Source organism: Gallus gallus, chromosome 2 (assembly GCF_016699485.2).
Source record: "Gallus gallus isolate bGalGal1 chromosome 2, bGalGal1.mat.broiler.GRCg7b, whole genome shotgun sequence".
Classification (NCBI taxonomy): domain Eukaryota; kingdom Metazoa; phylum Chordata; class Aves; order Galliformes; family Phasianidae; genus Gallus; species Gallus gallus.
The window spans coordinates 102,725,473-102,736,742 of NC_052533.1; the positions used below are offsets into that span (position 1 = coordinate 102,725,473).

At 41.8% G+C, this 11,270-nt stretch overlaps 1 protein-coding gene across 6 annotated transcripts in view; it reads right to left on the reverse strand.

The window, feature by feature from the left end:
* The window catches only part of ANKRD29 (ankyrin repeat domain 29), a 34,312-nt gene extending 26,100 nt beyond the window's left edge, over positions 1-8,212 (reverse strand). For 3 of the 6 annotated variants that reach the window (XM_040688611.2, XM_015277978.4, XM_046938219.1), the window contains exons 1-3: positions 8,157-8,212; positions 7,600-7,656; positions 1,690-1,800 (exon numbers count right to left, since the gene is read on the reverse strand). In XM_040688611.2, coding sequence (XP_040544545.1) covers positions 1,690-1,800; positions 7,600-7,632 — 144 coding nt within the window. In that variant the 5' untranslated portion in view covers positions 7,633-7,656; positions 8,157-8,212. Of the gene's footprint in view, positions 1-1,689; positions 1,801-1,919; positions 1,981-6,328; positions 6,360-7,599; positions 7,657-8,156 lie in introns of those variants that run through there. The other 3 variants (XM_040688630.2, XM_040688619.2, XM_040688638.2) reach the window with 3 other exon arrangements.
* Positions 8,213-11,270: the final 3,058 nt, after the last annotated feature.

Consider the following 11,270-nt stretch of genomic DNA (forward strand, 5'->3'; position numbering starts at 1 on the left):
ACGTTACATGCATATGATGTATGGGCAACACGCAAAGACCATACATGAAAGTATGAAATCTATCAGTCTAAAATCTTCATATGTACCAATTCAATCTAAAGAAAAAATGTGAGACATTGCAAAAAAGCAGCATACAGCCGTAACTGTATGCAAATATTTTAGTCTAGAAAACGTGTATGTCTGATAGAATGTCAGGATATTTTGCAGCACATTGTAAAAATTCTTGATCAAAGTCTGTCTTATGTTGAGAAAAACTGAGCAGTAGCAGAACTTCTTTCCTTACGTCTATCTCTGTCCTGTTTACTTCATGCACCCTTTCCTACCTTACCAGAATGACAAGGATTAGCTTCAGAAGTACTGCATGACAAGTAATTGCCTACAGGTAAAAATGAAATCAGGATGAATAAAAAAATAGCTAAAAGCCAATGAGCTTAGAAAGTCCTTGCACTTTGAATGTATTCAAAGTAAGAGAAGATGTGGCAGGTTCATGTTACTGGCTAGACGTTCACATTAAGGCTAGATTTACAGGCATGACTGCCTGTTAGCCAGTCTCATCACCAATCAAAGAAAAACTGGGGACTTCTTAATCTTTATTTTCTCTGGCTTTCCGCAGTAGCTTTGCATAATCAAGTAACTGTCCATATGTTAAAGATATGCACGTTATGTCTATTTTCAACCCATTTTAAATCTCAAAACCAGTTTCAACTCCTCCAACTACAGTAAGGAAAACCCCACTAAATCTGGCAGTCATAGAATCATAGAATAACAGAATGTCCTGGGTTGAAAAGGACCACAAAGATCATCCGGTTTCAACCCCCCTGCCGTGTGCAGGGTCACCAACCACCAGACCAGGCTGCCCAGAGCCACATCCAGCCTGGCCTTGAATGCCTCCAGGGACGGGGCATCCACAGCCTCCTTGGGCAACCTGTTCCAGTGCATCACCACCCTCTACGTGAAAAAATTCCTCCTAACATCTAACTTAAGCCTCTCCTTTCTTAGTTTAAAACCATTCCCCCTTGTGCTATCACTATCAACCCACGTAAACAGTTGTAAACATGTAAACAGTCTTGTATCTGTGCTTCTCTTTGCTTGAAAATCCTGCCATCTCTTCATTTTGATGTCAGTGCAGGGGATACTGGGGTAGGAAGAAGTTAAGAGACCAGCAGTTCTGATGCCACCACAGGTTGTGTCTAGCTCACCACATGCATGTGCGGTGGGAACAGCTGCACATCAAAAGAGACTTCTATGTTACTTAAAAGGAAACTGTGGTCCACGGTTATTTTTTAAAAAGCTAATCATGAGGAGCTCTTTTAGCTGACAGAATCATTGCTGCCAGTGCTCGGTTGAGTTGACTCTTCAGAGTGATCTATTACCACAATGATATTTCCTTGCAAAGAGAAGCCCGAGGTGCTAGAATCTGTGTTTTTAATGTCAGCGCCACAAGTAACTATGTAAGACACATTTTTGAGTGCTGGCAAATTCCTAACCCTTTGCTACCGATGTAAATCATCATGCCATTTTATCTTGAGCTTCAAACTTGCTTCCTGACAAGAAAAGGTTTTAAATCATGTCCGAGTGTCAAAAGACTCTCAGTGTCTGAAGTCAGATCCCTGCCACACCTTCTGTGCAGCAGGCTACAGAAAGCAATGTAAAATCAGCGCTGGGGTTGTATGTGCACTGTGTGCATACACTGTCTTTGCAGTCTACGTCTACTCGCCCGCTGTTCAGCAGCAGCTGGAGAAGAGCCAGGTTTCCTTTTCTTGCAGCCCAGAATGCGGCATTGGCGAGTGGTGTTTCTTTCTGGTGAAAATAAAAAGCAGAAACAAAAAAAAAAACGTTGTAAGATGCATTGGACAAACACAAATATGTGTTGATAGCGTGCTGATCTTTTACAGCTAGAGCATAGGAGGGAAGCTAACTTGATTTCTTTGTGCAAGTAAAGAGATCAGTCTCTCCGTGCTGCCTCATGCTGTTTCAAGTCTTCCCTGTGTCCATAGCAGCATGACTTCTAGCCTGATGATGCTAGTCCAGATCCCCAGGGAAACATCACAAAAAACAATGAACTGGATGGTGTCCTTCTGAGGCGGGGCTAACCACAGTTATAGAGGGTGAATCATGTCCTGCTGCAGGACATCTTCCTGCATTTCAGCCTTCTGCCATCTCTTTCCTTTCTGCATATAAAGTCCCAATATATGAAAAGTATTGTTCATGTATCTCCAATACTATTAGGTTTCTCTCTTCCTGGAATTAACACCCTGTAGCTGTGGGCTTAAGATATATCTGCTGGATGATGCTAGAAAAGGAAGGCTAGATTCTTCCTGTCCACAGACATGAATTCATTTACTGTACAAGCAAGACAAAAACGTAAGGTAAAATTGGAAAACTGAAATCTTGATATCACAGACCACCGTTAGTCACACAGGTAGCTTTCTCAGTCCTAGAAACAATGCCACAAAGCTGCTTCTCCTTTGTATGAGTAAATTATTACCTCCCCAGTGTAGAAGGACAGCAAAAAAAGGACACAGATTTTGCTTCCAACTTCCTTGTCTCATCCATTTAGGCAGCTGCCAAAACGTTGGCCTGATGTGTAAGCGATGTAGTGGCTGTAGAGCTCAGATGAACTACAGCTGTGGTGGCAGCGGTTCATATGTCCCAGAGAGGCAGGCTCATGCCTCTTGTTTATATGAAGGCATGAAGGCCCAATATCACTAACAGTCTGGGGAAGTGTCATTTTACTGATAACCTCAGACCAAAAGAGAGCGCCAATATAACTAAGGACCTTACTCTCCTGTGAATCCTGCCCTCAAAGTAGCCCAAAGAGAGCAGAGTGGAGATAAAAGTCAATCATTCTGCTTCAGAATATTTGACACATACTTTCCCATGTCTTAATGTTGATGCACAAGAATAATGAGGTAGACAACCAGAACTGAATAATTTTTCTGGTTGATACCAGCAGACACAAAATCAATTACTTATGAACCTATCATAGATCAGTCACAATGAGCACTTCTAGTTGGTTGCCTTTTTAACATTCAGAGGTGTTACCAGATTGTTAAACAGGCTGCTGTGTGTGACAGAGCTCTTAAATTTCATCCACTCAATAAATTACAAGATAGTTCTTATAAATTGTTAGCAATATTTATTGTACCCACACACATAAGAGAAGGAGACTGAAAATTATGAAAGGAACAACGGGCTGAATTCTTATCTTCCTTTTACAGCCCATAAACTGCTTTTCCTCTTGTGAACTGCTAATAGTGTTGATTAAAAGAGAGCTTGCATTCTGTGCCCTCCTTGCTGGCAACTGGTCAGGAAGTAGTTTTTCCACCTTTCCCCTTACAACCACTAAAATTTTATGTAAAAGCATACAGGTGACCTAAACACACAGTGGTCCATGTTATCCTTTTGCTCTAGTTTATTAGGCAGATATTTATTTATAAAGACCATAGTCTGGAATATAGTCATTATTATATTACGTGGAATACTATTGCAAAAGAATGATCTTTTTATCTTATAGAATGGGAAATCAAATTTTATTGCCTAACTCCATCCCTTAAAGATTTGGAAAATGGCACAGTATGACAATATATCCATACAAAGATTTATTTTATCCACCCTGCTTGTCCATAAAAGGGCACAACAGCAATGCGATTTTGTTTTATTATGCAATACTTCTATAGATCAGGAGGGACTGTTCAGGATTTCTTTACCTGTTTTCATTAGCTTACACAAGGAGAGAACAGAACCAAGTTGCTAGAATCAACCTAGTCAGAAACCAGACATCCTAAGTTTTCAAGCTGACAAATCATAAACCCTTAACTCTTTATTACTTCTGTAATCCCTAGAATAGTCCTCCAGCAAATACATCCCCATACTTTGTATCACATAAAAGGTATGGAAGAACTCTCAAAAGCATCAAGGACACAGAAACAGGTTCTTCCCGGTAGTGCTTCTGACCCAATTTGGAATGACTGCTATCAGTACTTCGCCTTGTGCCTCCACAGTGCTGGGGATACCTTACTCAAAAGCTGTATATACAGTACACTCAGTATCTATCAGCTGTGTAGTCATTAGATAGAAAAAAGAAAATAAACCTGAGTTATTCTATCTATTCTACATACTGAAATGAAAATACTTTGCAAAATCATTTGGGCAACTTGGGAACTTGAAAGGTACAACCACAAGAAGTGCTATGCACTGATTTTTCTTCTGCTTTCAAACCAAGGATTTATAAAGAGCACACAGACACTTTCAGTTCCTGTCAGCTGACATCACTAGAAGACACAGTATGAAGTATTACCATGGGATTAATAATTTGATTAGCTGAATAACTTGTGAGCAATTAAGTGGTTTTAAACCAGGGGATATGATATGACATAGACTGCTGTTGTCCAGTTAAGAATTCAGTCTTGTCATACCAGATACTTAGGGAGAAGTAATGTTGAATTTCAAGAGATTAACTGTTTAAAATGTTGATGGAAGTCTTACTATAGAGCTAGTCTGCTCCTAAGAACTTTTTAAAGGAAACACCTAATCCTGAGCATTGACAGTCATGGAAGAGAATGTCATAAACATTTGAAGAAGTGATTATCTAGTGGCTTTGGTGAAAACTGGCAAAGCATCACTGCAAATCCTGGCTGTGCTACTTGTCTTAGTTGTTTGTATGATGATTTCAATTCTGTGACCACCAGCTCCCACTCCCTGCCCTACCGTTGCCTTGCTGTTTGCAAAGCAGCAGCAGCTCACAGTAGGGTAGGTAACAGCTGTAGAGGAAGAGTGTAGTTCTTAAGCAATGAGCTTAGAGATGAAAGAACAGAGACAAAGGAGAGGAGGAAGAGAACACTACTCAAGGACTGGTTCATCCTACTGTCAAGATACAAGAAAATACAATTTTCCTATTCAGTTTCCAAACCAGTCCAGATAGAACAGAAGAGCTGAGTAAAAAGTTTTAAGGAGAAGAACTGGAAATCAGAATTAATAATGATATAGCAGGAAATGCTAGTGGGACTTAGGAGGAAAGACAGAGGTCTTTATTAGAGAATAATGCATCCTATACAAAGGGTCATGAGTAAAGAGGAAAGTAATTGAAGATACAAACACTAAGCTTAGGCAAGCAAAAGCACAGAGAATGTGGTAGAAGAGAGGATGTTGGTGCATATGGTCAATGAGAAGGGAATTTTGATTTGTGACTAAGAAGACTAAGACAGAAAACATGAATAGACAGCAGCAATTGGAGATGTGTTGAGTCCTAGGTAAGCATACAGCCTTCTAAGAAAGAGAACATACCAAGTAAAAATACAGAAAAGAGGGAGAAAAGAAGAGACTCCAGTTCTCCAGATGGAAAGGGAACAGGCAGTAAGCCACCTTCAGCAGGAGGAGACAGAAAGTGGCCAACAGGGCACAGAAAGGAGCAGGTAGGGATGGACAGAGCAGACATGGGTGAGTGCTGATGTGAAATGAAGGTGAAAACAACGCATGGAGATAGAGCAGAGGGACAAAAGAGGCTAAAGAAGTGTAGGACCAATGAAGGACCAAAATCGAGGTGAGCACTGAGATTTCACCACTCTGTGCAATGCAGATGCCATGCTCCCCCATGTGCGGGCTTCAGCTGCAAGTGGGACCCACCTGTGGCATCGAGCAGCCCCAGCACAGGAATGATACTGTGATGGGTGGGAGGGAGGCTCAATGAGGGGGAAAGCAATGCAGCACAACCAACACAGCCAAGGGCTGGCACAGAGCTGGCGATCAATAAGAGAAGAGCAAAGGCAGCAGAATTGAGGGGAAGATGTGCATTTGGCACAAATGTTTTCTGTTACCAGCAGTTATCACTGCTCACTGAGCTCTCTGCCAATTGATTTTACTAATCCCGTCCTCGGATTTAAAAACTTACTTTGGACAACGTTTTGAATACGACTGCTTTTGCATAGCTTTTGGAGGGAGCATACAAAGCAACGGGAATCACAGGGAACCATCAGCGCCCACCGCAGCTTGGGACGCAGAGCCACGGCCAAATGCCGCTCCCAACTATTACACAACCGAGCTGAAAAGTCAGAGGGAAGCTCCGACCGCACCAACCCTGCGGCACAGACCCTAAGCGAGCGGTTTATGTAACGCTAAACACGCATCCTTCCCGGGATGGCAGCTGCGGAACGCGTCGGCTCCATCAGCAGCCACCGCAGCGCTCCTGGGGCACCCTACAGCCCGGGTAAGGCTCACAGACACCGCCGTTTTGCTAATATAAATAAAAACAAGTCCACAAATGGAAAGATATGAGAAGGCAGACAACGTGAAGCATATCCCCCCTCCTCTGTCCCCGCGCCCGGCTCACCTTGAAGGACATCCTGCGCACCGCCGGCCCCGCCCCGCACTGATCAGCGCCTCAGCTCCGCGGCCCGGGGCGGGGCGCGGCCCGGCACCTCCCTCCTGACGGGAGCTCCTCGTATCGGTCCCGATCACAGCTATTAAACCGAGGGGTGCAGGTCCCCCGCATCCCCTGCCCACCCCCGCAGCAGGGACCGCATCACCAGGCAGCTGGCTCAGAGCTGGAGACCGGGCCTGCACCTCAGAACCAGCGCCGAAACGGCCCCAACCCGCAGCATTGCTTCCCGCCGCCGAGCTGCTGCTGTCCCAAGGGCACCCTTTGTGCATTCCCGCCTTCTCCCTTCACGCCCAGGGGAAAAACAATTACCAGAAGCCATCATCGTACGCTCAGCACCCTGCACATGAGGGGAAGCATCCTGACATCCTGTACACAGCACCACCACTTGTCCGGTGGATGCTGCCCTTAGGAAGCCAGTGAATTCTTAATGGCTTAATTTGAATGCTGTGCAAATGACTAGCCATAAAGCCAGCACACGTCCTCCTGTTCTGCCGGGCTGCAGGTTTCACTACAAACCTACATGATATAAAGTAGGCAAAGCGAGGCTTGCTTTGGTGGGCAATTCCTGAATGTCTTTACTTTTGTTAGTTTAAACTGAGCCCTGGGGAATTTTCTTCTTTTGATGTGCATACATAAACCTCATTCACAAGAAATTTGTGTGTGTGTGTGCACTGAGAGAAAATGTTTGCTGGAAGATCCAACTCATTTATTCCACAAACCTGCAAGCAGAGGATTTGCTGCAGATCTTTTCCTGAGGCAAAATTAATCTGTGTATAGAGTAAAACAAACTACAGAAAAGCAGATGGAAGCTGCTAATAACGTAAGATCACCTTAGACTGTATGGCCTAGTGTGAACTTAACCCTAACCTCCTTTGCTCAGGTGGTGGACTCGCCCTCCTTGGAGGTGCTCCAGAACCATGTGGATGTGGCCCTGAGAGACTTGGTCAGTGGGCATGGTGGGGATGGGCTGATGGTTGGACGAGGTGATCTTAGTGGTCTTTACAAACTTAATGATTCTATAGCTCTTATTACTGAGTAGATGACACAAAGTTGACCATTCTGATTGTTGCTGAAGCTTAACAATACTGAATATGCTCAGCAGATTGCATAGTTAAGAGTCATCCTTCCTCTGATCCAGCTGTACTTGCCCACTGATAGAGGAAAATATTAGTAATCTGCACACACTCCCTGCCTCACCCCTGGAAAATCCCCATACTTACCGAGCCTATTGTAACACACCAACCGTTTAGCATTCCTCAGCCAAAATGCTGAGTATTCTGACAAAGGAAAAACAAAAAATTATTTGGATGAATGACAAAATAGAAGACTACTGCAATACAAGCCTTTCCCACTTTCCCCCCCATACTTATTTTAAACATCAAGGAGCGAATTATGAAGTGCCTTTATTAACTGCCCACAAAGTCTGAAACCACACCTATTTTCAGTTGTGTACGGTCTGTGATTAAAGCAAAGATTAAATCAGATGAAGTTATTGTATAAAAAGAAAAAAAGTGCATGTAGAAAAATAAATCTATATTAATAATTATGCAGTTAGAACAGTTATGCACACTTCCTCATTTCTACTCCTTTCCCTGATATTATCCTCACCTTTTCCCTGCTCTGCTAGGTCCTTGTATAGTCAACAGATATACAGAATGGTGTTGTAGCATCAATAAATATACAGAATAGTGTGGTCAGATTGGTATCCACAAATGGTAAAGCTGGAAAGATTACCGTGTTGGAAAGGGATAATCAGAAACAAATGGAAAGCACTCACCTACATCACAGGATCACAAGAAAACTCCAAGAGGAGCAATCTCCCAAAAGAGATCCTTCCTTAGTGGCAGTCAGCCCTTAAATGGGGGTCTAGGGACCCTTCTAATCACATGGGTGAATTGCCTTCACCTGTGTTCCTGTGGCTGACTCAGTGCTTGCTTCAGCTGGTCAATCAGAGGTTCAGGCTGTGATTCAGCAGTTTCTGATTCCCATACAGTCCTAAAGTTGGAGGTTTCATTCTAGCAGTGGCTTAGGATGTTTTGGTGAGTCACTAGCTGTCCTTCACTGTGGGGAATATGATGTGCATATTGGTGTCTGCTTACTCCTTCTAGGATCTGCACAGGGTCATCTGATATGTTTGCTCATATCCTTTTACATCTTGCTCTTTTTTCACTTGTATATGTCACAGAATCACAGAAGTGCAGGGACTGGAAGGGACTGCAAGAGATCACTGAGTCTAATCCCCTGCTAAAGCAGATAGCCTACAGTAGGTCACCCAGGTAGGTGTTCATATGGGTCTTGAATATCCACAGTAGGAGACTCCACAACCTCTCTGGGCAGCCTGTTCCAGCGGTCCATCACCCTTATCATAAAGAAGTTATTCCACACGTTTGTATGGAACTTCCTATGCTCAAGTTTTAGGCCATTGCTCTTCATCCTATTGCTACACACCACCAAGAAGAGCCTGGCCTCATCCATTTGTCTCCCACCTCCCTTTAGACATTCATAATCATTTATCAGATCCCCTCTCAGTCTCCTTTTCCCCAGGCTGAACAGACCCAGGTTACTCAGTTATGGGAGATGCTCCAGGCCCCTTACCATCTTTGTGGCCCTTCACTGGACTCCTTCTAGGAGATCCTTGTCTTTTTTAAATAATCACCAAAGTCTATTTAGGAACAAAAATATGCTATTCGTTTCAAGTGAAAATGTTATTCTTCCTAAGTTTGTGGACAAAGTTTTCAGTAACATAATTTCAGGAAGATCTGATACTTGAGCTACTGCCATTAGAAAATCCTACCATGTGATGACAACTTGTAGAAATAATTGATAGGATTGCATCAAGTTAATTAATGTTGATACTCCTTCCAGTATATCTGCATGTGCCCTCTACTGTGAGACTGATTTGAGGTTTTGGGAATGACTTGTGTGGGATTTTTTAAGGAATACTACCCGGATTTGTTGAAATCTTTGTTGTACAAAAACCTAATTTAATTTCCTAATGAAATACTGAAAAAAATCAGAAAAAGTGAATCCAAATAGATTCAGAGACTGTCTATTTTGCAATTACCTGTAACAGAATAGTCTTCAACTTGTACATTGCACTTGTTATGCAAAGTGCAAACCCCTGCATGACATAGCAGCAGATTCTGACTAACTTTTCATGAGATCTTTTCGAAGGCAGAATGCTGTTATTCTTCTAAAATTTGCTGTATATTTCACGTTGCCTAATTTTATTACTTTTAGCAGACCGAGAAGTCTTGAAGTTTGCATTATAACTGTGCTGGTGATATCTGTGACATACTCAAATTTTAGAAGAACCTAATAGAAACTTACTTCCTTACAGGATAAGGCAGGCATTATAAACATCCTAAGAATAAAGTGTTCCACAATAATGGGGTTAGTTTAAATTTTTCTTGTTCAGGCAAACACATTTAAACCATCATCAATAACTAAAACAGTCAATAAAATAATTTCCATCTGGCCTATTGTTTATATTAATTTTCCCTTCTCTAAACAGCAGTATAACCTGCTACGTGTGCTATTTTTTGTTTGTATAATATTTACAAAAACACAGGCCAATTCTTCTAAAACTTGTCATGTAAACAACATATTTTGAGTTATTCTTTATTTTAAGAGATACCCTTAGAAGAGTGATAGCAACAGAAATAGTAAAAACTACTCCAGAAACAAATTCCACGGCTTCTCAGGCAAACTAGATTGAATATTTATGTATCCTACAAACCTTTTAAAAACAGAATGGAGAATTTACAAATCTGAACCTGAAAAAGGAAAAGTTTATCTAATAATAGAAATAGTTTACCCAACATGTTCATAACTGTTTGCATTAATCCTTCCAATGATAAACAATCTTGAATTTTCCTGTTAGCTCCATGGTCCTTTTGCTGAGGCCTTTTATGATAGACTATTCAATATCAAATTTGCTGGTATAAGCCAGTGTAAGAACACCAAGATGCTAGGAATCACAAGTGCATTATTAAACTTTCTTCATGTGGACTTTCTAACTGATGCTAGAAGTTGGCATTTTACTTGAATAAGTAATACAGAATAATTTCCACAAATGTTCATTTGGGTATTTCAGTATATTTGCTCCTTTATTTCCTCTTTCTCATTTACTCCCAGTAAATCAGTGCTTTTAGTCATAAAGATTGTGACACATCAAAGAGCTCAATGAAAAGTGTACCACTACAAGCTAAGGCTAATTTTCAGTCCAGCATATGCACCGGTGTACCATTTTCCCTTTTGTGCATTTCAGCATTCAAGCTGGCCATTCTTCAGGGACAGCTCTTCACGCTCTGTTCCTTCCCTGATGTAGAGATTGCATTCACTGAGAACATTCTGGGTCTGAGAACATTTACTGTTTTTTTATATATTTTTTTAAGCTTCATCAAACATATCTGAATCACCTGGTCTGTGCTTTGCTTATTCTAAGGTAACAGTTATCAGAAAAAACCTTCCCAAGTGCTTGTTTCTGAGAGTACAGAGAGACAGGGGTGACAAAAAAGAGGTACTACACACAATCTCTGTAATTAATGCTGTTTTTTCAATTTGAAACATTCATATCAAAAGAATTGTTGTCAATATAATCAACAATCCCACCACAGGTATAAACTAATTTCTCCAAATGTTGTGCAAAAACAAAAGTTTATTTGTGAATGAAGAGGAGACGATATTTGATGGCTTGCTAGTTATATACAGAAGCAACACCTTTCAAAGCATGCTATCTAAATGGCCAGCCTGGGTAGACCAAGGGGGAATGGTCTTAAACTGAGACAGGGGAGGTTTAGGTTGGATATTAGGAGGAAGTTTTTCACTCAGAGGGTGGTGAGACACTGGAACAGGTTGCCCAAGGAGGCTGTGGATGCCCCATCCCTGG